The sequence below is a fragment of the Desmodus rotundus genome, chromosome 9 (assembly GCF_022682495.2).
Source record: "Desmodus rotundus isolate HL8 chromosome 9, HLdesRot8A.1, whole genome shotgun sequence".
Lineage (NCBI taxonomy): Eukaryota > Metazoa > Chordata > Mammalia > Chiroptera > Phyllostomidae > Desmodus > Desmodus rotundus.
Genome location: NC_071395.1, coordinates 86,609,953 through 86,637,627, shown reverse-complemented (window position 1 = coordinate 86,637,627; position 27,675 = coordinate 86,609,953). Strand labels below are relative to the sequence as shown.

The 27,675-nt window shown below is 38.4% G+C and overlaps 1 protein-coding gene and 1 pseudogene across 2 annotated transcripts in view; both read right to left on the bottom strand.

Annotated features, from left to right (window-relative positions):
• Window positions 1–422: 422 nt before the first annotated feature.
• On the bottom strand, window positions 423–18,841 carry LOC112316518 (SKA complex subunit 1 pseudogene; annotated as a pseudogene).
• A 1,505-nt stretch (window positions 18,842–20,346) lies between these two features.
• ABCA5 (ATP binding cassette subfamily A member 5) overlaps window positions 20,347–27,675 on the bottom strand; it is a 71,133-nt gene continuing 63,804 nt past the window's right edge. For both annotated transcript variants that reach the window (XM_053910719.2, XM_024573107.4), the window contains exons 37-39: window positions 27,342–27,421; window positions 25,215–25,270; window positions 20,347–24,711 (exon numbers count right to left, since the gene is read on the bottom strand). In XM_053910719.2, the coding sequence (XP_053766694.1) occupies window positions 24,604–24,711; window positions 25,215–25,270; window positions 27,342–27,421 (244 nt within the window). In that variant the 3' untranslated portion in view covers window positions 20,347–24,603. The remainder of the gene's footprint in view (window positions 24,712–25,214; window positions 25,271–27,341; window positions 27,422–27,675) is intronic.

Below are 27,675 nucleotides of genomic sequence, written 5' to 3'. Positions count from 1 at the left end.
TGCACCCTACACTCACAGCAGCATTAGTTACAATAGCCAAGATCTGGATACTAATGATTTTTAATTCCAAAGGGTCTGGGCATCATCGATGTTATCTGTCTTTCTGATCTTTGTCTTCCATTAGCCTGTATGTACCCATCTTCCCGGTGTCTGCAGCATTGTCTACAAAACTCAAAAACTAGACATGAGCATTTTCTTATTTACATCATGTGCCGAGCACAGAGCTGCAAATGGTAGATGGTTAAATATTTGCTGAAGTAAATTTTACAGTGTATATACTTTATCAAAAAACTTGTATTTTCATAAGAAATGAGAAAATGAAAAAGCTAATGAAGTTATATATTATATATATGGAAATTCTAGGTGCACCCTCTAACCCCAATCTTACTGTTGGAGGTTCAAAAGCTCACAAGAGCCACAGGTTATAACCTCCTAGGTAAGTTCTCCCCCTCAGAGAGGCTCCCTGATAGCCTCAGGCCGTGTCATAAAATATTCAGTATCCCGTGAAACCTCTGGTCGAATGTCAAAGCTGTGAGCTTTTTAATGCCAGCTTCTACTATAAAATAATGACTTTCCTATCCTCTATTTATTTCTTCATCGATATATCTGTGATAGAGATCGCTGGCCACAGAACTTGTAGACTTTTCGCTTGATAAAGGATCTTAGGTTTACTAACTAGTACCTTGTTGATTAATAACATCATTACTTTGACAACAGGTTAAGGGAGATTTCGTATACGCAGGCACACCACAGATCCCATTAGAAGTTATAAATGGCATTTCTTAAATATTCCTTTGTGGGTTCAGGCTCCTCACACTGGACTGGTTCTTCAGGGTCAAAATCTGATCTCTTAATACAGCTCTGGGACGCTGTTCCGTGAGGCAAATGGGAGTGCTGTTTCTTTGAGATGTTCCGAATCTCCCTACTATTTTTCAAGAGAGTCACAGAGGTCCGTAAGTACACTGTCAGTTTGATCTTCATACTGGATCCCCAATCCAAATTTACTTAGAAGTTCATTGACTAAAGCAATCTCATCTCCTAGTTTATTAAAGGTAGTCTTCAAGATAGGTTTTTGGTCACAGTCTCTTAATGATAAGAGTTTTTAAAATATTACCAATCTTCTCATTAATATGAGAGCATAATTGTTGCAGATCTGAGGAGGCCTCTCTTTATGCTTCTCAAGCCAGCCCAGGAGCAAAAGCCAATGATATTTCTTTTTCTTCTCTTCTATTGTTTTAACCCCTCTCTTTGCCTTTTGCTCTGCAGGATGAGAAAACTGAAGATTCCTCAGGAACAAAGTCCCTCTTTACTTAAATCGCTACCTCAGCCAGGGGATGGCTTTAGCTGAGTACCCACAGTCCTCCCTAGTATTTTTTGTTCGCCACATGATTCTCAAGCTGGCTCTGAGAGGGGAGAAGTACAGTAAGTGACAGTACCCGGTAGAATGAGCATTGACCTGAGCACGTTTGGCCTCAGCCTAAGCTCTCCCATCTGCTCAGTGGTGGAGCAGGCTTTCCTTGACCTTGATCATGCCTGCAGATGCCCCCAACAGAGGGGGGACAACAGAATGGCTGCTTTCAGATCCCACTTCACTTTCCACTGGTCACATTGCTCTCAAAGACGTATGCTGGCTATTGGCATCTTCCTTTAGTTTAGTAAATAAGGGCTCGGGGGGCTAACAAAGTTATGTAGGGGCTATAAGAGGCTGAGATCTTTCTTCGTTCCATTTCTCACATCATCTGGGGGCTTCTTTGTTTGTTGTGTTCATTTTAGTAGCTCCGAGAGAGGGCATTATGGAAATGGCACTTTCCTTCTCATCACAGCCAGCAGTCTCGAATTCCTTCCTTTCTCGACAGATTTCTGCTTTAGAGGAGCTGCCTGTCCTCAAGTCTGGGGACAATCTGGCGTGGACCGGTGGAACTCCTCAGCGATACTTCTGTTGGAAGCTCAGACACACATGGGGCGTCTGCGCTAGGAACACATTCTGGGAACATATTCCAAGTGATTGAGTAGATAGATGCCGAAGATCTACGTGCACTACTGTTAGCTGCAGCATTGTATATGGCAGAGGAATTCAGACAGACCCTCTATATCTTTCCACTGATTTTCAGCTAAAATTTTTCAGTACATGCAAACATTGACATAGTGCATGGACATTACAAAAAATGACCAGGGAGGTCTGATGTTCATGGTATGTTGGGAAATAAGGCAATCACAAAACAGTAAATATAATGTTTTTGTGTGCATATATATGATGGAAAAGGCACTAGCTAAGCAATATAATTCTTAGATTTTATAAACCTGTATAAACTGTATGATTTTTTAACAGAGAACATGTATGATGTCAGAATTCTTTAAGATTATATTTTCAAAAGTTCAGTGGATTGAATTTGCCACTTCATCCATTTCTTCAGTCTACAATTCAGCGACATTAATGGCATTCACAACATTATACAACCATCATCACTATCCGGTTTCAAAACTCTCCCATTGGAAAAAATTCTGTAGGCATGAAGCAGTAACTTCCCCATTGACCCTTCCTTCGTCTCCTCGCCCTGGTGAGCTCTAAACACTTTCCGTCTCCATGAATTTGCCCATTCTAGATATTTCCCATGAGTGTCTGTAGTAATACAATATTCATGCCTAGTTTACTTCAAGCAAATTTCATGCTATATTTTACCACAATTAAAAAAAAGTCAAATGGATTGAGACATTGAGAATTTATGGGCAATGAATGCCCTTCCTTTTATCTACAACCATTAGGTGTTTCCCCTCATTTGCCCGACCTTCCACGGCGCGTGCCGCTGTGCTCATCCCACCAGGGCTCGGCACTGCTCTGCCTCAGACGCTGCACCCTGCACAGATTTACACGTCAGCAACTGCCTGTGACCTCTGACCTTGCCTCCGCCAGACCTACCATCTTGCTGCTGCTTCTGACTTTGCTCTCAGGGTGGCTTCTGTGGCAGCTGGCTCTCTCGCCATTTCTGAAGAAGCCACATTCTGCATAGATGTTGTTGCCTTCCTGACCTTCTCACCTCACAGGTGTCCCATGGGTCACTTTTAGGCCGACTTTTTTTTCACCTTTATTAAGATATAATTAACATATAACATTGTGTTAGTTTGAGAGGTACACGCGCTCATCTGACACACTTACATGTTGCAAAATGATTACTACCGTGTCCTTTGCTGACACCGCCACCATGCCACATGGTTATCATTCCTTTCTGGTGGTGAGAACATTTAAGATTTACTCTCTTGGCAAATTTCAAATATGTAAAACAGTACTGTTATCATCATTCTGTGTGTTATATCCCAGAACTCCCTTATCTTATAACTGGAACCGTGTACCCTTTGACCAGTGTCACGCCATTTCCCCGCCCCCCCCTGCAGGTCTTGGTAACCACCATTCGACTCTCTGTTCCTGTGAGGTCATTCGGCCTTTTCAGATTCCACACATAAGTGATATCACACAGCATGTCTTTCTCTGGCTTAATTCACTCAGCTGAATGCCCGCCGGGCCCGTAACGCTGTCCCAAAGGGCAGGATTTCCTTCTGCCTCATGGCCGCAGGATCTTCCAGTACAGATAATACAAATGCCATACCTTCTTTTGTATTCATCTGCAGAAGGACACGTAGGTTGTTTTCACACATTAGCTGTTATAAATAATGCTGCGATGGACATGGGAATGCTGATAGCTTTTCACTGTCCTGTTTTCATTTCTTCTGGTTATATACTCTGTAGTGGAAATGCAGGAACATAGGGCAGTTCTATTTTTAATTTTGTGAGGAAACTCCATGTTCTCTTCCAATATGTACCAATTTGCATTCCCTCCAGTGGTGCACAAGAGTTCAATATCACGCTAGGCTTCTTCAGCACAAGCTGAAGCTTATTGCTCTGGTGGCATTAAAGTGGTTTTGTTACATTTTATCCAGAGTTTCATGTGTTTTCAGTGGGAGGAGATTCTGTGTTAAAAGTCATGAACTCTGTGGGTTAAACTCTATGTATGGATTTTATTAAGTATGACAAGCATGGGGCTTACCAAATTCATGGAGGCTTCATGGGAAACAGCCCTCCGAGGGATAAGGGCCAAGGCCATTCCTAATATAAGGCTGACCACAATTTGTATCATGGATACAAGGCTATAGGACATTCATTCTATGTGTTGTTGATGGCAAAATGCTCAGTTCAAATACAGACAAAGCCGATTATGAGCCTTGGCTGTCTGGAAACTAAACTGGGAAATAGGGTGCTTGCAACAATGTGCACAGAGAGAGGCAATGAGGCAGGACGGACAAGGTAGGCCATGTGGAAAGTTAAAGCCAAAAGTAAACTAAAGCTCGAAGTCAGCAAAAGATGTAGGTTGAGAAAAGAGGTACCAAACAGTGGGCGCTATGGCCAGTTAATTGGGGGAAGAAGTGAGACTCTCCATATTGATAAGCATGGCAGAACAAGAAGCTGAGATTGTCTCCTTGGTGGACTACTCTGTTGAAGTTTCACAATCTCTGGTCATGGAGATTCCTGTGGCTATCTTGGATTCACACTGACCTTCAAGCTGTCTCTCTCAGTCCTGTGTTTATTCTTGGATATGCCTGGGATTACACTAAGCCCTTCATTACCTGAGTTAGCACATGTGAGTCTATTTCTTGCAACCAGAGAAATCACAAAAATGCAGAAATAACTATCAGAAACAGAATTTTGGAAATAAGAAATCATCAAGATTATGGAGATTTTGCAATTAGTTAAGACGTCATGATTGGAAAGCATTGAAAACATTCTACCTATTCCGAATATGTGTTTTCTTCGTAGCCATACCTGTGGCCAAAGACGATGAGGCAATGGGCAACAACTGCTGAGCAACAACCTTAAGGGCGCAAAGAATGAAACAATGCAGAGGGGAATGCTTGTAGTTTATAGAAGTAGGGAATTCACAAATGTAAGTCCAAAATGCCCTACCCAAAGCAGCTAAAGAAGTCAGTTAGAGGAAGTCTTTCATCTGACAGCTGAGAGGATCCATTGCCTAACAGTTGCCTCCGAAGAAATCGTAGAACATCGCTGCATCTTTTTTTTTGGTCAAGGCAAATCCTGTTTGACAGGAATGAGAACATAGGTGGAAAGTGGAAGGCATTAATTTTTCCTGAGCTCCTCTTTGACAAATTGTCATAATTTGTCATAAATATGTGGAAAACATGAAATTATCACCTTTTCTTCTGGTTAAACCATTAGGACCAGGAAGAAGACTCAGGAAAAAAAGTCTCAAGACTACAGTAGGGATGTGAGACCATCTCAAATGCTAGATGTTGAGTAATCAAAGCTTAGAGGATGAGTTCTAAGCTTTGATTTGGTTCAACAAAATCAGGGTGTCTCACTATGTGTATTATTGACATTTTGAGCTAGATAATTCTCTGTTCTGTGGATTGTAGGATGTTTAGCAGTATCCCTCGCCTCTACCCACTAGATGCCAGTTAGCAACTCCTAGCTGAGATATAATAAATAACTGTTGCTTGAAGACACTGGGGTTTGGGGTAGTTTTATATGTAGCATTTTTCTGGCACTAGCTAAATCACACAGGCATTATATATATTTTTTCTTCAAGTCAGAGAAGCACAATCCTTATTTATTTCCTACTGCTAACATCTTAAAATGTAACACAGGGAAACTAACTAATTAGAATGCTTGCAAGTAAAACTTGCAAATGCATCAATTTCTTTTATAACCTAGTGAGCTTCTCTATTTATTAGTGTATGATACACAGATAAAGTACACTTAGCAGAATGCTGACTCTCGGAGACCCGCCACTGTCGTCAGTTTCTTAAATTGTTTTCTTTCTTTTGTAACATTTTTGTAACATGATGCAAAGTATTTAAAAGGGGGAGAAAAACTATACACATAAAAACAAACCATTCATTTATAGTTTTTCCCTTAGAAATTAGAGCTAGTGTCCTCATATTTACTCCAATAACTGATGTCAGCTCCTCCATCACAGAATGGCTTATTGTGTCCTCAGTTGGGATGTTAACAAATTTATGTCAACTATAAAAAAATATATTAGAAAACAATTCAGCTTTTCTTTCTTTTCATGTTCCATATTTACATATTTCCATTATTTTAAAATATGGTGAACTGTTAATGCTATCTGAATAATCTTGATGATTTTTGGTATTAACAGATATTAACTCTGAGTCATTTGAAAAATTACGGGGCAGGGAGGTGTCTATCATGACCAATAAATATATTGTGATAGGTGATTAAGAGAGAGCAGTACTCTAAACACGAACATTCTCACTTTCATGAAGTTTCACATTTTATGATGGAGCTGGAAAAAGGAGAGGCAATAAGTAGCCCATTGCACAATTGGCTCTTTAATTATAACTGAGCAACTGCATTAAAGGAGAAGTGGAGAGTGCTATGAGAGCAAAACCAGGGAAAGCTTCCCTGCAGAAATGACATTTATACTGACAGCTGAAGGCTGTGATCTCATCTAAACAAAGGTAATGTGGGGAGAGTAGAGAATGGAGAGGAAAATTCTGGGCAGCAGAGACAGCAGGGGCCAAGGGAAAAAGAAGCACAGTACAATACACTGGAGGCGTGGAAAAGAGGCCTGCAGCAAAAATAGAAATAGATATGGCTATATAGCTAGGGTGTAGGTGAGGCTGCAAAGATAAACTACTCCCAGAGTTCAGGCGAGAGATGGCAATGGCTTGGACTGGTGCTGGGGTGGCGTTGAACTACACAGATTTGAGTTTAGGATTAACAGGGCCAGATGAGAGATTGGAGGTAGTGGGTGAGGCAGAGAAAATTATCACTGACGATTCGCCAGTTTCTATTTGGTCCGCAAGGTGGGTGACTTTGGCATTTACTAACACAGAGAAAAAAATTTTAACCTCAGTCACATCTAGAGAAAAACACCCATGTTCAGTTTTGAACATGCCGGGTTTAATTGTTTATGAGGCATCAAAGAACAGGTCACCAGTACACAGATCACCAGTATGCGACCAGTACACAGGATGAGCGCAAAGGTCAGCAAACTATGGCCCGCCGACCACATCTGGCCCGCCATCTGATTTGTGATGAGGTTTCGCTGGGGCACAGCCACACTCATTTGTTACGGTGTTATCTAACGGCTGCTTTCACGGTACAAGAGCAGAGCTGAAGCTGCAATAGAGACAGTCTGGTCCTCAGAGCCTAAAATATTCGCTATATGGCCCTTTGCAGAGAAACTTTGCTGGTCTACAAGTTGAAGTAGGGTTCTTGGAGTAACAAGCATTAAATTGTAATTAAAACTATGGAAAGGAATGATGTCATCTAGAGAAAGCCACAGGATGCAGAAAGATGCCTAGGATGGAACCTTATGGACCAACGATTTAAAGAAGTGGGGGTATAAAAATACTTAAAATAAGCTGGTAAGAAGACTGGGAAGGAAGGGCTAGAAAAGTGAAAGAGAACCAATGCCTGCTGTTATTTAGTTAAAAAGCAGGGTAAGATGAAGAATGAAAAAGGTCAGTTGTTAATTGACAAGGGAGTTATCACTGACCTTAGGAAAAGCCATTTTGAGGGTAGCATGGGGATAGAAACCATATCGAGCTTATTAGTGGTTAAGGGGAGGCAGCTAGAGTACTTGAGGGGGAAATATGGATGAAGGAGGGTCTTGAAAACAAGTGAAGAAATTAGTAGCTTTAAATCCTGAAGAGAAGAATCTAGTTGAAAGGGGGAAGTTGAAGAAAGAGGAAACAGAAGGGAACATTCATTGTGTGGCTTTCCTGGTAATGTTGAAAGAGATGGGATCCAGCCTATGAACTGAGGAGGATGTCAGGGATGACTCAGAAGGGAAAGGATGGGTGTGGTGAGTATGTAGGACTGCAGTTTCACAGGAACTGAGAGGCAAAGGATCATCTCCTAAGAGTGTAGGGGCAAGGCGGAGGACGAGGTAGAGGTTGGAAGAAAGAGAAAAATTACTGAAGATTTAAAAGGGATCTTTGATGCCAGGCACTTACCACTATAATTGCAGCATTAACTGCACTTTGAGAAGCCACAAACCCTGTTTCCTAGTACTTGCCAAGTAACAAAAAAATTCATCTTGTATAGCCCAACACTGTTCTGTAAAGAAGAAAAACATGCCCACTGTTATGCAAAGGAATCAATCAACTGAATTAAAACCTTGACTTTGGGTCTATAGGAGAATATCTAAATGTCTGCTCAGAGTCCCTGATTACACAATCCACAGCACTTTTAAAGCACTCTGCAAAAATGAAAGGAAGAGTGTTATCGAATGGTCGCGTATCCTGTAGCAAAGACTGGTCAAGTTCAGGAATAGAAGTATATTACTTCTTCTCCCGATTTCATTAGGTTTTCAATCAGTCATTCCCAACTAGAGATTTGATGAAGCAGTAAAACAGATTGGAATCAGTTCTCATATATTTACCTGAGTATTAAAGGTGTTCTTTTTATAATTTTGACTCTGTCTCCCTGATTAAACTTCAGCCTGCATAAGAAAGTATCATTAAACACAATTCCCAACATGTCAAAGTGGCTTTCTGGAAGGACTGTACCCATGGCTTCTTCATCAGGAGTCCCAAGGATTCATGAAAAATATAAATACTCATATAAACTTACTCCCCAAACCGAGCTGCAATTGCTTAGGTTTTCATAAAATTATTGGTATTACAGACCATGCCTAAGTAGGAGCCTCTAAGTTAAGGGCTGAAAGTCTTTTCTATTGTCTTAGGTTCAATGTAGACATGGAAAAAAACGTGAATGATGTACTGTTTTTAACAACTAAATTGCAGAATTTTTTTAGCATGCTTTCTTTTTAGTAAAGAAACAATGAATTTATGTGCCTTCATACACATATACAAACATTAGTATCTATATGTGTGGCTGTGTGTATGAGTGTGTACATATCATCCTAAAAAGACACAAACACGTTTAAATGGGAGGTGGTGAGGGAGGAAGTAGTGGTGAGGAGGAAAGCAAAGGCTCTTGTATTTTTGCTTCATACAAGGTTTGTACTGCTTTTATTTTTAGGGTGGCTACTGACTTGGTGATTAAAGTAATTAATAATTAAGAAGAAAAATACTTAAAATAATTAACAGACATACTTGAGAATTGGGTGGAGTTTTTTCTGCCAAGACCATAAACTGTTTTGAAATCACATGAAAATAATATGCCAGTAAAAGTAAACTGTAGGCAAAGAATCGAGTACAAAAGTCAGAAGTAAATGGCTCTAAAGGATATTATGCTAATAAATATGGCAGATAGAGAAAGACAAATACCATATGATTTCACTTATGTGTGGAATCTAAACAACATAATATGCATATAAACTCATAGATACAGAGAACAAATTGATGGTTGCAGATGGGACAGGGGTAGGGAGAATGGGTGAAAGGAGGAAAGGATTAAGATGCACAAATCGCGGTGAGAAAGACAATCACGTGGATGCAGAGCACAACAGAGAGAATATAGTCAATAATATTGTAATAACTATGTACAGTGTCAGATGGGTACTAGACTTATGGGGGTGATCATTTTGTAAGTTATATGAATGTCTAATCACAATGTTGTACACCCCAAACTCATATAATATTGTATGTCAACTGTAATTAAAAAAAAATTTTTAAACAAAAAAATAATAAATGGGAGTTTGGGAGTGGGAAATCAGAAGCAAAGTTACACTCCACCTAAAGATTCTCTGGAGTCAATACACTAAGAACGAAGCTCACAACATACATAACAGATGACCTCACAATCTGCAGAAGTCATCCAACCAGTAGGTGGCGAATAAATCTGTTACTAATGGACGCTTTGGAAACCTCCGAAGTCCAATTTATGAGCTCTTTTTCTGAGTGCTTTCTGATATTTTCATGTATTTTATGTTCTAACATTTTAATTAATTTTAACAGTTTAAATCTCGCCCAGGGTGATTCTACATGAAGAAGAAAAAGGTATTACTTTTTATAGTGTGGCCACATCTTTCAAAACCACTCATCTTTCTAAACACAGAGAAAAATGGGAAATTTTTAGAGGACAATGCTAACTTCACTGATTTTCCCTAGAGGGATACAAATACTGTCAAGGTCGGAACATGATTACTTGTGCTGACAGCACTGTAGACAACATGGACCGAGATGGAGAAGCTGTGACTGGCACGGGCTGGCGTGGTAGCTGGAACGGGGTGTTTGTATAAGGGAAGGACAGACTCCAGTGATCTAGAATAGGGCCCAACCTTTTTTTTCCTGCTCCACCCTCACTTAGGAGTGCACATCAGACGCACAATAACTATGACTCGCAACGGCACGCCTTTCAAGGATGAGAGGAGTGAAAGGTATGTGCAGTTTTAAAAAAACCCCAATTAAATCTTTCACGTCTCACCCACCTATTCTCACCTGTAGTTCCACTCCAACCCCTGCCACATAAAACATACGATAATTTAGAAATATCAGAACAATATAATAATTTTAACAATGTCAATGAAGATGCTTGGCATTGGCCATATACTTTATGCCTTAATTACCTTATGCAAAGTGAAAGATAAACATTTCACTTACTGTCAGGAAAATAAGAGTGAGGAACTTGAAATGCCTTTGAGACACTGGTCTCTTTTTGTCCAGGAAAATGGCTAAGAATTCTTCAAGGACTCTCCTTTTGAAATTGATTTTATTCAATTTGGCTTCCGAAAACAGGCCATAGCCTCTGTATAAAAAGCCTGCCACACATTCTTTGCTTGATAAGTTTTTAACCTTTTTTCCATATCTTTCTTCCCCAGTTACTATGCAGGGAGTGTGGAGTTAAGGATGGTTGGCTAAGCATGTCACATATTTGTTTATTGCTCTACCATTCTGGAATATTCAAAAAATGATCAGATTCAGAAGGGGGAAAAAACCTATAGTCCTGGAGTCTATATTATCTTTTATGATTAAAAATTTGAGACAGCCCATAATGGAGCAGATTAAATAGAAAGGAAGTTTTTTCCCTTTCATTTTCTGGGTTTTTTTTTTTTTTGGTTCATACATTACTTTATTGTTGTTCAATTACAGTTGTCTGCATTTTCTCCCCACCACTCCCCCATACCCCATCCAAACCCACCTCCCTCCCTTGCTGCCACCCTCCTCCTTGGTTTTGTCCATGTGTCCTTTATAGTAGTTCCTGTAAACCCCTCTCCCCACCATCCCCTCCCCGCTCCCCTCTGGTTATTATTAGATTGTTCTTAATTTCAATGTCTCTGGTTATATTTTAATTGCTTTTTTCTTTTGTTGATTATGTTCCAGTTAAAGTGAGATCATATGGTATTTGTCCCTCACTGCCTGGCTTATTTCACTTAGCATAATGCTCTCCAGTTCCATCTATGCTGTCACAAAGGGTATAAGCTCCTTCTTTCTCTCTGCTGCATAGAATTCCACTGTGTAAATGTACCATAGTTTTTTGATCCACTCATTTGCTGATGGGCACTTAGGTTGCTTCCAGGACTTGGCTATTGTAAATTGTGCTGCTATGAACGTTGGGGTGCATAGGTTCTTTTGGATTGGTGTTTCAGGGCTCTTAGGAAAAGAAAGGAAGTTTAACAGAGAGAGGGAAAGTAAGGATCAATCATCTCAGAAATCAGAATAATTAAGTGCTTCATCAAAGACTTAACTGCACTTCAGTTAAATGACACTTGTACTGACTGATTCCTCGGTGCTAGAAAGTCTGCTAAGGGTTTAAAATGAATTCTCATCTAATACACCGAGCGAACCTATGAAGCTCGTGCAATATTCACACCCATTTTACAGATTTGAAAAGTGAGGCTCAAAGGTCAAGTTATTTGCAGGTGCTCAAATAAAAACTGACCTAACATGAGAATCCAGAAAAATGTCTGGACTCCAAGCCCCCTTTCTCTTAAACACCACGATGAAAATTATTCTAATCAGAACAGTATCTAATACCCATTTTAATATTTTAATAGTTTAGACTAGACAGGCAGAACTTGATAAATGGGATATTCTCAGAATTGTAAATAACCCCTGCTTATCAATCCGGAAAATCTTATTACGTGAGTTTTACTGTATTTCTATAACACATTTCTTGGTATGAATATACAAATTAGTAACCATTCATGAAAGTGAAAGACAAAAAGGGTGAAGCGTTCTGAGACTGTTTAAGCGATTACAGTCTTCAGGGAGACGACGGACAAAGCATTTTCTTTGACTTTACCTGCATTCCCTCCTCTGTTGTTAGTCATACTTCTCTTCCTTTTCTGCCAATCATTCCTGGAGGTAAAAGTCCATGAACTGGGAAACACCAAATATTTAACCTGGTTCTAAATCCAGATATCAATGATACTATTTATTTTAATAGGTGGGGGGAAACAACTAAAATTGTATAATACACACATGTACTTTCTTAGTAACAAAATTTTACAAGTAATTTGTTTATATTACAGTTTTAGAGATTGGAACCTCCAGCATGGGACAGTGAGGCAGTTACAGGGGTAGGAGTCTGAGCCCTACATCTCAAACCTGTCTTTATGTGGCCAGGTCTGCCTTGGACAGGTGACGTGAAATCCCTAGGCCTCTTCCGCATTCACAACAGGGCCAGGACTTCTCTGTCCCAAGCCTCTCTGTACATTGACAATTGTGCAGCCCTGCTACAGGGTCGCAGCCCCTAAATCCTCCAAACTTGGATTTAGGGGTGCCCACACAATATAATCTTAACCCAGCCCTCCTTACCACACTTTTTATAGCTCTCTTAATTCTTCCTTAATCTCCTGGGGTCCTTAACCCTATTCCCTCACTTTTACTCTCAGCAGATAAATGTACTGCTCCACTGAAAAATCAGAGACCAGTTGGCACATCTCCAGTTCAGCGATTTTCAACCTTTTTCATCTCATGGCGCACACAAAGTAATTACTAAAAGTCTGTGGCACACCAGATGGTTATGTTGGGTTGGCTGTTGTCATTTTTTTTTTTACTTGACAATCTAAGGGAAAAGAGGTTGGGGAAAATCTAAAGGAAAATAAGTACTCTGACTAAATAGTCAGGTACTGGATGTTTTAAAAATTCTTGAGGCACACCGGCTGAAAATCGCTGCTCCAGTTCATGCCAACTTCACAGAGGAAACTGGGCCGATCCTTTCCAAACTTAACCCCACTGTGCAATTTCTCAGAGTGGTCTCCTAACCAACTCTAAAATCTGCCTCCCTCTTTATTTGATTGTTTACTTCTACTCTATCTTCTCTTCTCCCCCCTTTTTTTCAGACACACCTAGTAATTAAATTTGGGGAAAACTGTTACTGATGCCTGCCACCTTTCTTAAGCTACTTTATCCTATCAACTACCTTATACACTAGCTCATCCTCTCACAGTTACTGCCTGAGTCTCCATGGGATTAGTTTCTCAGGCTTCTGTAACAACAAAGTACCACAAACTGGGTGCATTACAACAGAAATGGGTTCTCTCACAGTTCCAAAGGCTGGAAGTCCAAAAGCAAGGCATTGGCCGGGCCATGCTCTCCCCCTATCTCCTGGTGGTTACCAGGAGTCCTTCACACTCCTCCTCTGCCTCTGCCACCACATGGTCGACTCCTCTCTATATCTGTCTTCACAGGGCATTCCCTCTGCGTGTCTCTCTCTCTTCCCATCTTCTTACAAGGATACCTGTAATTTATAAAGGTGCTTTTTCCAAATAAAGTCGCACTCACAGGTACCAGGGTTGGGACTTCCAATGCACCTTTCTGAGGGACACAATTTAACCCAGAACCACCACAAATATGGTTCATCAGCCACAGCTCAATTACATCTAATGGTTATTCTAGTTTCCCCTACCCTTGCATCCAGTCCGAGGACATTAAGCTCTCAAAGCTTGCCAGAGACTCTGACGTCTTGACATCAACATCTTCAGGAGCCGTTTCTAATTTCCTAACCTCTCTGCAGCATTTAACACTATTTAGACTTATTGCTAGGAACTCTAGGATACAATTTACTGTTTCCTCCCGACTTCTCTTTTACAAAGCCACAATTTATGTCCCTTGACACTTTTTACAACGAATTTTAACCTTTCCTTTAATATATTCTCAGTTTTACCCCGTATCTATTCATATCCATGACCTCTATTAGATCCGTCCATTGAATCCATCTATTCATTTTCAACACGTCTCATCTCAAGTTTACAGTTTACCTTCCTAATACTTAGTTCACTTGATCTTCTCTCTTCTCTCAATAGGCACTGGTTTAAAATTTTAATGTGATGGTTGTTATTACTGTTATTATGTAATACCTCTACTTTACAATCAATACTAACTTAAATAGCAAGCTCTATTGGCTCTTTAGGGCTTATGTATATCCCCAGGAAGGACATTATTTTGATTCATCCTGTTGGGTTAGTCTTTTTCCTGAACTGTAGGCCGGGATAAAGTAACCAGTTCTTGTCTCACATTCGTCTTCTACGGTGATGCTGAAAGGCTAGCTTCTTGAATTGTCTTCTGGTGTGGGTGGATCTATTTTAAAGTCTTCAATTAAGTGTTTTGCACCCCAGATTTATATTTTGAATAAAGAAAAATAGTCCAGATATCTTTCAAGAAGTAATTGTATTTTTTAATATTTATTTTTTCCCCTCTTGTTCCCTAACATGGTTTATACAATTTGTGTTAAGAACAGCTTTAGCTTTAATGATTGAATCTATTATTTTACCTTCACTTAATTTTACCTTTATTATGAGCTCTTCTGTTATGAAATATCTAAAAAATATAGAACAGTGGAATGTAAGCAAATTTCATATGGAGGTTTCCTCAAACTCAAAAAAAAAGCTAACACACATTTGCTTCAGTAAGGGAAAAAGGCACACGCATATTTAAAGTGCCCTTTGTAAGCCCTCCCCAGATCTTATACCTGCTCCTCCATACCAGATCATCTCATCCTATTCATTTTTACTTTGTTTATATATGAATTCCTGAACAGAACATAGCATTTTGTTTTTAAGTTATAAAAACGGCACGATACTTTATACAAAGGCCTGTCGAGAAAGTATCCAGCCATGTAATATGAAAAAGAGAGAGTTTTATTGAAGATACATGATACAAGAAGCATTGTACATAGGACAATCACACTGTGGACTCCTTCAAATAGGCTCCTTGGGACCTCACACAGTTCTCCCAATCACCATCAGCTGCCGCACTGTATTTCTCTGAATCTGATCAACAGTCTGAAATCTCTTCCCTTTCAAAGCTGATTTAAGTTTTGGAAAAAGCTAGAAGTTGTAGGGTGCCAAATCTGGGCTGTAGGGGGGCTGAGTCACCTGGGTGATTTGATGTTTCACCAAAAAACTCTGCATGAGATGTGATGCATGAGTGGGCATGTTGTTGTGATGAAGCTGCCAATCACCAGTTGCCCATAGCTGAGGCCTTCTGAATCATCCTTATAGTTTCCAAGGAGGAATGTTTAAGCTTAATGCAAAATTTGATGCAGATTTATTGCTCTGCTCACCCTGTCATTTTGAATGTGATGGCCACACAGCACACATGCTCACTCAATGACACCTACCGCCCCCGCTGACTAGTACAGTGACGTCGTCATTGTTCACGCAGGTGCATTCCAGTCCACTCGCCTTGGCTGCCAGGTTACATTGATGTTGTGCAAACCGTTCTTGCTATATTAACAATGGCTGGACTTTTTCTGGACAGAACTCGTATATCATTCTACAACTTGCCTTTTTCACTTAATATTTTATATATCCATGTTGGTACATGTACATCTAGTTAATGTTTTAACTTTTTAAAAAATGAAGTACACCCCCGAGAATACATTCATGTGAAAATATTTGAACTTCTGTGTACATCTGCTTTTCACCAAAAATATTGACAATTACTTATATTTAATAGATGGATTGACAATGATGATCTTATTCTGTACACCTGTAAATCAAAAACCTCTCATGGATACTCCACAAAATATTTAAAGTATAAGTGGGAGCCCATAATGCTAAGGCATTGTGGTGGCACATTTATCTTTTAACCACATAAGGTTGGGAGCTTATACACATTTACATATTATACTATCTCAACTTACCCTCAACATGACTTAAAAGGATTTCTGCAAAGGGATTTATACTGAAATTATTCTAATAATGATCATAAAAGTGGGAAATAAGAAAATGGCAGTCCACATTACAAGGTAAAAATTATGACCATATATTTATAATTGACAAAAATCTCATCTTTGGGGGTTAATTTTTCTTTAAGTTTTTCAGTTTACATTCAGTATTATTTTGTACTAGGTTCAGGTATACGGCATAGTGGTTAGATAACCATAAAATCTACAAAGTGATCCCTCTAATACGTCAAGTGCCCCCCCGGCCCCATACGTAGCTATCGCAATATTATTGAGCATTTCCCTATGCTGTACCTCACGTTCCTGTGACTATTTTGTAACTACAGACTTGTAGTTCTTAACCCCCTGCACCTTTTTCACCGAGACTCCCCATCCCCCTCCCCTGTGACCACCAGTCTGTTCTCTGTATCTATGAGTCTGTTTCTAGTTTAAGAACTGTCATCTTTATCTCTCTAGTTTGCGGTTGTGAATGCTTCATGTTAACTCAGTAATACATGTACATAATGTACTTCTGAAAATTAAATTTATATACATATCAGGAGCATATGGTCAAAATTATTTTACTAATAATTTGTAAAATTTTAAAATGCAAAGACATTGCTTTAGAAGTGGGATTTCTTTGTCCCGAGGTAGATACAGCCTTGGCTTTATTAATGTTATCAACCTGCAGTCCACAATTTTTTAAATGTAAATTTTAACTAACAGCATATTAAAGTTCCCATTTCCCTATCTCCTTGCAAACTTTCTGCTATAAGAATTATTACTATTTTGAAAATTGTCCATGAAGTAACTGTTGGTTCACAAACTTACAAATCCTCTGAGAGAAACCTGACAGCACCGGTACCAAGGACAAGGAAAGACCAAGGAGAAGCGGCAGACACTGCAGACTGGGAGGTGGTGGATTTACGAGGCAAGGGAAGTCACTCACAGGACTGGACGTGGGCGACCACAGACTGATCTCTTTACCCACCAGCATCCTCATACAGAGGCCTCACCTGGGTGGACACAGCACCATCCAGATGGCGTCAACAACACACTGCCCTCTCCAGGTTGCGTCCTGCAAACGACTCCTGCTCTGGGAACGGCGGGCAGAATGCACATTCCAAGGACAGGCAATGGGGTGAGGAGTCCCCAGTAGCCTGTCCAGCTTGGGAGTCAACCTGCAGCCACATCCTCTTAATGACCTCCTCCACCAATATCTGACTTTTGCCTTTAGAGTTTAAGAGAATTTGCTTCTGTATCACGTTAAATTTTCCCTCACCTAATATGACAAAACTGTTTATTTGGGTAACTTTTATGATCTTCAGTAAAATGTTTATGTTTCATCCCTAAAGCCTTCCATGCTAAACATTCCAGTCCGTGTTCTACAAAGAACACTCACCTTCCTTAGGTCCTTCACAACTTCTGTCCAGGCCCCTCAGGCTGCACTCTAATTCAAGATCTCAAAGCAGGAGACTCAGACCCACATTTAAGTCTGAAAAACGTCTGTTTAACTAATACCAATTCTCATTTTACTGTGCATTCTGTAACTACCACCTTTATCTTCAGTTGACTTGGCAGGAAGACAAAACAGTAGTGGAACTTCAGCCCCCACCAGGCCCCACCAGGCCCCTTTGGCAACACACAACCGCACATGTGTGTGGAGGTATGTGCATACCCAGAACCTGCGACCTACTACACATTGCTCTTACCGAGAGAATTCAGTATTCACAAGTGCCATAGGCCAGAAGCCAGATACCACGAAAAGGCTGTCGCACTCTCCGTGAGAGGAAGAGATCAAAATAAAAGCTCTTAAAGTCACTATGCCTGGATTCACACCCTAGCTCACTATGGTTATATCTTCATTAACAATGATAACCCTTTCCTAAAGCTTTTGTTTTACCATCTCTGCCCATCCCCCTCCCAGTTATCTGTGAAATTTACTTTCAGGATAAGAAATTACAGAAAAAGATTCATTGCCTGCCTTTTGGAGAGAGAGAGAACCTGAAGAGTTTCAGATTTTGTGGCTCCTTAAGGGGACCAAAGGAGGTACTTAAAACTGGTGTTTTAAAATTGCATCTCAAAAGCTCTTGTCTACCCAATAATTCCTGTCTTTCCTAATCTCTGGCTCTTCCGTCTTCTGCCTCACCCTTCATTTCTTTTTTATTCTGACATCCTGAACTCTGTTGCCTCCTCACTATTTTCAATGTGAACCAGCAAAAGATGACCTTTGGCTCGGTCGAGTTCAGCCTCTAGCCTCCCAGACAGCCTTCCTGGCCCCAACCTGCACTCTCCTTAAGCCACTGCTCTTGCAGCCTTACTCCCACCCCTGTTCTGGTACTAAGAGGGTGCTGCTATCATCTGGTGGTCAAAGGGTCCATACTTTGCTCCCTCTCTACTAGGCACCTGAAGCATATACTGTGCTGACGGAGTAAGACACTCAGTCTTATGGCCCCTGCAATGTGATGAAGAAGGAGGGAAAAGGAAGAGGAGGAAGAAGAGAAAGGACAAAGAGGAGGAAGAGGAAGAAAAGAGCGGGGGGAGGAGGGAAGAGGGAGGAGGAGGAGGAAGGGTCCCCCTTGATCAGTGCACAAAAGTCTTGCTGGTCCTGTTTCTCTCCCTCAAATATTCTACACACACTGCCTCAGGGCCTTCGTACTTGATATTCCCTGTCTATAATGCTCTTCCACCAGCTCATCTTCTTCTCGGCCTGATGGTACCATTTCAGCGCAGTCTCACCTGCAACATCCACTCCGTCTCCGCACTCCTGTCTCCCCTTTTCACCATCTAACGCATTATGTACTTTTTAGTAGTTTGTATCACTCTACTACAATAAAAGTTAATGGAGGGCAAAGATATTTGTTTCTTGTTTAATAATACACTCCCACTGTTTATAACGGTGCTTAATTTATAATAGGCATGCAACAAAATATCTGTGAAAACATAAGAAAACATGACCTTAATGGTTTTGGACACTCTCACGGATGATTCCCAAGGACCATCCAGTGCCTTAAATTTGGGGAAGGTAAATTCTAAAGCACGGGCACTTAGTGAGTACGGTGACCCTTTTTATTTAACTAGCCAGATAAAAGCAGCATTTGCACGTATCTGAAGACTAGAACTTCCATTTTCTACTTTCTAGAAAGATTTACTCTTTTCTTGGAAAGTCAGAAGAGCAAAATGACTTACTTTTCACCTCTAAATTTTAAACTATGGTGCATGTATTACATATTTATTAAAAAGTTAAAGCAAAAAGGTAATCTTAAAAAGTTAAAATATGTAATGACATTAGAATTTAGAATGTATCAACTTGTAAAGCTTGAGTAAGAATAATTTTGATCTCACTCACTCAATTGACTTGATTGATGCGTTTGAATGTAATCAACAGAAAACAATTATCAACAAAATAATAATTATATAATAATAGTATAATTTGCCCCCCAAGATTATAGCCAATACATAAATAAGACAATGAGCATTTAGTATCTTTTCCTACAACTATGTAACAAAGACAATGCATTAATAAGAACTAGATAAGGTGATGCAAACCAATATCATTTTGTTAGTAAAATGACCATATACTATGGTTAGTGAAACACAGAATTACAAAACAAAAAGGGCAATAAAATGGCAGCCCAAATGAGGAATTTGTTTAGCTAGTTTTTAATTAAAAGGTTATACTGTAGTCCAAACAGAACTTGGAAAATCCTACTGTGATAAATTTAAATGAAACCTAACAATAAAACTTAAGTGAAAAGAAAAATACTAGGTTGCAGAAATCTGGAACTTAGGTAAGTCCCAGCTGAAAGCTCAAAAGGTCGAAGCACAAACATACAGCAAGGGCCACCTGCCCGCACAGTCGCCAGCCTGCTCTCTGAAAGGAGACCCAGGTTTATGCTTCTATTAGCACTTAGTTACTCCCAGACAGCCCTTGATCGCTTCCAGTCATTAACTGCACACCCTGACCAGCACTCGCTTCTTATCTCAAGTTACCAAATGTCACCTTTCATGAACCAGCACGGTCCTTTTACTGGTGTATGTGCAACCCTAGGCAAGGCATGTGTAGAAAGGGTAAAGATAAATAATAAAAATAATGATTGTAGTGGTATTTCTTTGGCATCCTGTATTTATGCAAGTGTGGCAGCAAACCGTCTGACAGGTAGTTTTCTGTATGCTACTTGGAAAATGCTTGAAATTATTAAGAAGTTAATTTGCTTAATTTAAAAGGTAATTGATTAAATTTGCGAGAGTTGCTTAGATGCTTGGAAAGAAGCTGTTCATTAAATTTAAAATCTTTTTTTACAATTTATTTTTCAGTTACAGTTGACATACATTATACTAGTTTCAGGCACACAGCACAGTGATTAGACATTTACATACTTCGCAGTCAGCTCGATGAATCTCCTACCCACCTGACACCATACATAGTTATGGCCCAAGTGTTTGAGAGAATCAAATTTATTTGAAAATTCTAAGAAAATTAATAAGTATGTAAGTAGTATTAAATATCTGGAAATAATGTAATATGTTAAATATAATAAACATATTTACTCTGTACTTGAAAACAAAATTACTAACAATTCTAGGGCCATATTTTTTCTTCGTTTTTAATATGAGCCACTCATTTTCGTTTATCAATAGTAAATAACAAATAATTCATTTCAATATACAAAATAAAGTGTCTTAAATTTTTAGTTCTTAAAGCTTATTATTAACCATATTTATTTTTTTCTTAAAGGGCAACATTGACTTACCTACGTATAACATCTTATGAATAAAAATAAGTAAACTTTTACCTTATAAGAATAGCTGATATAAAAATTGTACACCCAAGAATAAATTTTCATTTTGTGTTATATGCTCTCTCAGAAAAGAAAAAATCAATGTTCGCAATATTAAAAATACATTAAGGATAAGCATTTCTATTTTAAAATAACTAATGCCTATATATGTATTACATAAAAATACAATATGGTATTTCATCAGAGTACAATCAGTATGAAATATTGACACAAATAAACGACGACAACACATGCTAAGTAGAATTGTGCTCCAGTAAAAGTGTGAGTACAACCAGCGCAGTGTGTGTCATATTAGAGCCAGTTACACAGGATCTCTTTTCCTCCTATTCAGGCGATAAGATCTGACAGGGCCAAAATTGACAGTCGTCTTCCTACCCAAAGGAACCACTGTTTGAAACACCGTCACTAATAAGTCTGTTAAATTAAATAATTCTAAAAACACTTTCATGATTAAAATCAAAATATTGGTGTAAAGCAGTTTGTGTCGATTTAAAGGACAAAAGAAAGCCTACAGCCCTTTACTACTAAGGACAAACTGGGAAATAAAATTAAGAGCCCGCAAAGTGAAGTGTAGAGCGCACTTAATCCTGTCTCCACTGTTACCAACAGCTTGGCTCCTGCATGTTGCAGACACAGGTTTGCCTTATCAGTCAGCACCCACAGACGGCCAGTCAAGCCCAGCTTTTACTTTAAAAATTTCATCGTGGACAGAAAACATAAATGAGGTGATGGGTTTCTTGCCAACTTTTGCCTAATATATGCATTTATATGTATCTGTATTGCTATAGAAAAAATGTTTGAGATCTGTAATGTCAGACATTTTGAAATAAATATATATTCAATGACATGATCAGTACTCTGTGAATAAATATAAACTTTATATTTGACTTTCTTTCCTAAGAATTAGTTAAATTATACTTCTGAAGAGGATAACTTTTATTACTGTGAAAAAGGGAACAGAATGTTCCTACAAATAATTTAATTCATGACCAAAACATTCACTCTGAGTATGTAAAAACTAAAAAAATTAATTAACATATCTTTTTTTAAATACTTACAGGAACACAATAATGAGAAAGAAACAACATAGTAGAAAAGAACATGATTATGACATAATCTCAACTTTCACTTTGCAAGAAAACAATTTTACTTTCCACTGGTCACAGACACACAGACGTAAGGGGAAGGGACCAAATGCTGTGCAAAAGAAGGTTATGTTCTACATTAGTCATGCTCCACTTTAAAAGAATACATCTTTCTCAGTATGGGCAGGTTCAAAAAGACTACTTTTTTGGCCACTGCCCTAGTAAACTGTAGATTTATTGTTTACACCCAGTTTAAGTGTTCAAGATAATATACAGCTACAAAAACACAACCCAAAAGAAAAGCCCCTGAGTATTTGTATGACAACTGGACACTAAATGATGCTATTTAAATTTATGACACCATTTAGCAATGACTTGTTTAAAAAATGCAACGTGTTAGCCCTAGCCAGGTGACTCAGTTGGCTGAAGCATTGTCCCATACAGGTTGCAGGTTCGATCCCTGGTCAGGGCACATAGGGAAGGCAACCGATCGAAGTTTCTCTTGCACATTATTTCTCTCTCACATCAATGTTTCTTTTTCTCCCTTCCACTCTCTCTAAAATCAATTTTTTAAAAATGCAATGTGCTATTTATTAATTTATCTACAAAGGTAAAGATTTTTCTTTCAAATGTGTCTGGAATTATATTCATCGTGCACTACCTAAGTTTGGTACTAAAGACCTACATGTAAGATTCTGAAGTGAGGGCTCCAAAAGTTCAGTGTCATGAGGCAAATTACTGTCACTTAATAATAAAAGGTTAAAAACTAGTGCCAACTACATCTTACATGAAAAACTAACTTAGCTGTGGGCTATAGAATCCAAGCAGAAACTGTAAGACAGCTCTTTTAGATTAGTTAGAAGACCTCTGAGATAGCTGGTAAAGGGGCATTTCTAGCAACGTGGACAGCAGTTATCAAGGCGGTGGGGACGGGAGGACACCCGTCTTGTACTTTGTGCCGAGACTGAAAAGGAACATTATTTTAAATCAGCTGCTAGAGTCTAAAATCGCAGATGTCTTATTACACAGGAGAGCTAGAAGTTCATTAAGTTTTGTCTATTTTAAATAGATAATAATTTCAATAAAGGGTTTGGCCATTCAAAGGATATAATTTAGTACCAAATTTTTCTGTTGCTGCCGTTATCACACTCCCAATATATTTGCTTTGGCAAAGTTAATACTTTCATTCATCTGGCTGAAATATAATGTCAATTAGTATTATTTATAGTATATTTTACCTATAGTCTATACATGGGTTCTACAAGGAAGTCAGCTGACCCCTGAACAACACGGGTTTGAATTGTGCAGGTCCACTCACACCGTTTTTTTTCAATAACTATGTACACTACTGTAGAAGTATTTTCTCTTCCTTATGGTTTTCTTGATAACATGTTTTCTCTAGCTTAATTTATTGTAAGAATACAGTATATAATACTCATAACATACAAAATATGAATTAAATAACTGCTAATATTATCAGTAAGGCTTCCAGTTAACAGTAGGCTATTAGTAGTGCAATTTTTGAGGAGTGAGAAGTTATACACAAATTTTCAACTGCATGGCAGGGAGGGGATTGGCACCGCTAACCTACGGGTTGTTCAAGAGTCAACTCTATTTTCTGAGATTATATTAACCATTACCTATTTCAACTCCAACAGAGTCAAGTTCTGCCTTCTTACTAAAGACAATTATGTATGTATGAATTTTACTATGAGGAAAAGAAATGAAACTTGAAAGAGCTAAGTTACCGTACTTTGCCATGTATAATGCGCACTTCTCCCCAAATATCTGAGGGAAAAATAAGGACGCACATAGGCCGTACCTGAAATACCTTGTAACTGTTCTTGTGTTTTGTAATTATTTGTTACATAAAATTTCTTGTACCATAATATGTTTAAAAATAAATGCTAAAATTCCTTTATAGTACAAAAAAACAAATAAATAAAAAACTGAAATAAAAAATTAAAAAAAAAGATTTTTTTCTTGAAAGTTTGGGCCAAGAATGTGGGTGCACATTATACATGGCAAAATACTGTAGTTAACTGTCTAAAATCACGAACAGAACAAGGTCTGATTTAATTTATTATGACTGATGAATGCCATCTAGTGGATGTCTCTTCCCACACACTTCTATCTGCAATAAGACTGTTTAGCTTCGCAGGATGTCAACTTTCACTAAAAGTTCCTTTTTAAAGTTAAAAAGGAAAAGCAAGAAACTTTTGATTTCTGTCTCTTTTCTATGTATTATTTATATGCTAGTGTTTTCCTTAGTTTGGAACATTACATACTTGTGTAACAAATTATATAAACTGAAAAATAAAGATAATTGAAATGAAATTATTCTATCACTATTTCTTTAAGTCGTAAGTTTAGAAGCACTGTTTCTGAAAGATAAAAGTGTCGATATTCAACTTCACATATAGACTACAGTTCAATATACTTTAGATATAAACATGCAGTTTCAATTAATTACACATCAAGTTTTATTTGAAGAAAAGAAAAACATACAACCACAGCATTTCAACTAAGGAAGTTAGGAAATTTCCAAGTGCTTTCATGGTTCTTCTTCAGTTACCATTCAAATAATATACTTTTTTTTAAACCAAAGTTAAAGTAAAGCGAAAAAGAAATAAATTCAGTAAGCAGATTGAGCAATACAAATTCAAAATACTACTCTGTCTTCCTGTGTTCTATCCCACCAAAGAGTGCTGTTTAAAGTTCCACAACTATTATCTTCTTCCTCTTGTTCTTTAGTGAGTTCAACAAAAACCTAAATGAAAGTGAATAAGTGAATACAGTATTCTGTATCTCAATTACCTCAAAGACTTTTTAACTAAATCAGAAATGGTGTAAGGCTATATTTAATTACATTAATGATTCAAGTATTAAAAGATTTGTTACTGTTAATAAATTTAAACAGAAAAATCTCCATTAATCACATAACAATGATGAATATTTTGAACAATTAATGGATTACTTTTGATTAATTATTTAAGTAGCACTGTCATAAATAATTTATATAAATATTTAAACAATATAGTTCGATATACTAATATGAAATACCATCATCATGACCCATTTACTTTACTAAAAATTTGAGCTACTCAAAATAAGTTGATGGAGAACCTAGAGTTTTTTAAATTTTACAAAAGTTTAGAAATACTGTATAACAATTTGTCTCTGGTTCACAAACTCCCTTTCCAATGTAAACCTAAACAATTAGATATTAGGCACTTCCTTCTATAAAAGAATTTTTAAAAATGTTTAAAGTACCTGTTCCAATGTTGCTTGAGAAAAGCTATATTCTTCAATGGCAAAAGTATGTTTAGCTATTAAAATATGAAAACAGTATTTTGGTTATTAATATTTTAAAGAATTAAAATGGCAGTAACTGCTAACAATCTATCTTAAAAAAAAATCTCTGTAATCGACTCATTTAAATTTGAAGCTACCAGAACATCGTATTTCCTTTATCTTGCTTGTTTCCCCTCACTAACCCCCACAATCGCTCTCGGCCTAAGCACAAGATAATTAACACTACTTGCCTCTTTCTGCCTTTCCAAGCTTCTCCTCTTTATCTTCTTCCTCATTATTCCTCTTTCCATCTCTTCTGATCTCTGCTCTCTACTTCCCTATTGGGGGAGCTTTAACACAATACCCCTCCCCCCTGCGCCCCCCCCACGGATGAAGAATAAGTCTACCAAGACATGATCTGCTTGGGGAGGAGAGGTTGCTGATCTTTCAAAGGAGAAGGGCCCAGAGCCTTTCCCTCCATGGGCTTTTACTAGGTTCATTCGCATAGGAATGCAGATAAAGCTCATCAATCACTGTCAGCCAGTAAGGGTCAAACAATACAGGATTTACAGAGAACTTTGAGGGCTTATTCTGAGTCACAGCCAATTAGTTAGAGGGCCATGAAACTTTAGGCACCAGACTCATCTCAGGTCTGGACCCTTATCTTTTAAGCTGAGGGTACAAATTAAGTAGGTTTCACAGGAATGTAGTATTTTTCTTAGGCCTGATTCCCCAGGGAATCCGCCCCTCCCAGCATAAGACTGCACCGCCCTCTGTTAACCTTCAGGTTTAAATCAGGGAGGGGAAGTAAGGCAGCCAAGAGATTAGGAGACTTCTTGCAGACTGAATGAGGACTCAGGCTATGTCAAAGCCGAGGGGCGAGGGTCCATCACCCCCTTTTGCCACAGCCCCCCGAGTCCTTCCCTGCAAGCTTATCCCTGGTGACCAGAGCCTATCTTAGGTTGATCTTCCCTTGAGGATTCTTACCCATCATTGGCTAACTGGCCAGGCTCAGGGACAAGAAGGGTGAAGTGGGCAGAGGTGGCACCCCTGCCAGGGAGATAAGCTTTGTCTCCTTCAAGGCTTATGGTCCCAACTCTGACTCAGCCTTAACAACGGGGGGTGGGGGGGGGGTGTTACAGCCTCTGAAACCAGGCAGGGCGATTCCCAACACTTCCCATTCCCCAATTCCAACACAGCCTGTTCTTGCCTTCTTGAACTAGTTTCAGGACACTGTTCACATGTCTAATATACTTTTTAATATTTATTTCAGGTCTTTTTGCAACCTAATGCAAAATTTTCTGGGTTTTTGCTTATTTATTTTTTTAAATTTATTATTATTTTTTTTTATTCTTGTTATGCTATTACAGTTTTCCCAATTTTCCCCCTTTACCCTCCTCTGTCCAGCCCACCCATACCCCTGCTCTCACAGTCCATCCCCACACCTTGGTCCATGTCCATGAGTCTATTTATTCTTTTAATTTAATTCTCCGTAAGTAGTTTGGGTGTTCTCTTTGATAAAAAGGAAATCACCAGGAAACACAGGTTGTTTCACAGTTATAAATACTGTAAAATAACCTGCATTTGAATACTTGCCCTGTCCAGGAGCTTACCTCCCTCTACTGCCACTGGCACATCTTTGTCCCACCTGCCATTGATTTTTAAAAGGCCAAGATTCAATTAAGCTTCTTCAAAGGTTTTAGGAATGCCCAGCCTCCTGCACTATCAATTTTCATCTCCTCTCTCCTGATGGGACGAAGTCTTGCTACGATTTCTACTTTTATGGATTCAAGAAACTCAGTGTTCCCAGTTCTGGACTGAACTAGTGAGGGCTAATGAAGCTGAACTTTACCAGAGATGCAATGTGAAAAACTGTGGTTCTGTCTATCAAAATAGCAAAAGGTTCATGTTGCAATACAGTTGATCTACCAAATCCCTACAGTATTAGTATTTACCTGTGTCTTAGGTTACATTAATAAAAAGTTACGGTATTTTCCTATTTTTCATAGTTCCTACTGTAAACTGAGTCCCAAATTCTAAACTTTTTAAATAAAATTCTTTTACAATTTGAAAGCTATCTTACCATGTTCTTCAAATATTACTTACCTTCTTCTAGCTTAGAAAAAGATTGTGAAAGGGACTGAACATCTTCTTTAGGAATTTTAAAAGCCAAAATTGAAGAAAAACTGAAAACAAAGATAAAAACTTAAATTACTACTACTGTGTTTTAAAGCTCAAACTCTTTAAAGTTCAAAATTATTTAGATGAACACTTAGATTAAAATTGTTTGAAATCTTAAAATTTTCCACGCACAAAAACTGTTGCAATCTTAAAAATTTCCATGCACAATAAAATAACTCTCATTACTACTAAGAACTTTAAAAAGCATAAATAGTATCATATATATTAATTGACTGGTTGATTGATTTTAGAAAGAGAG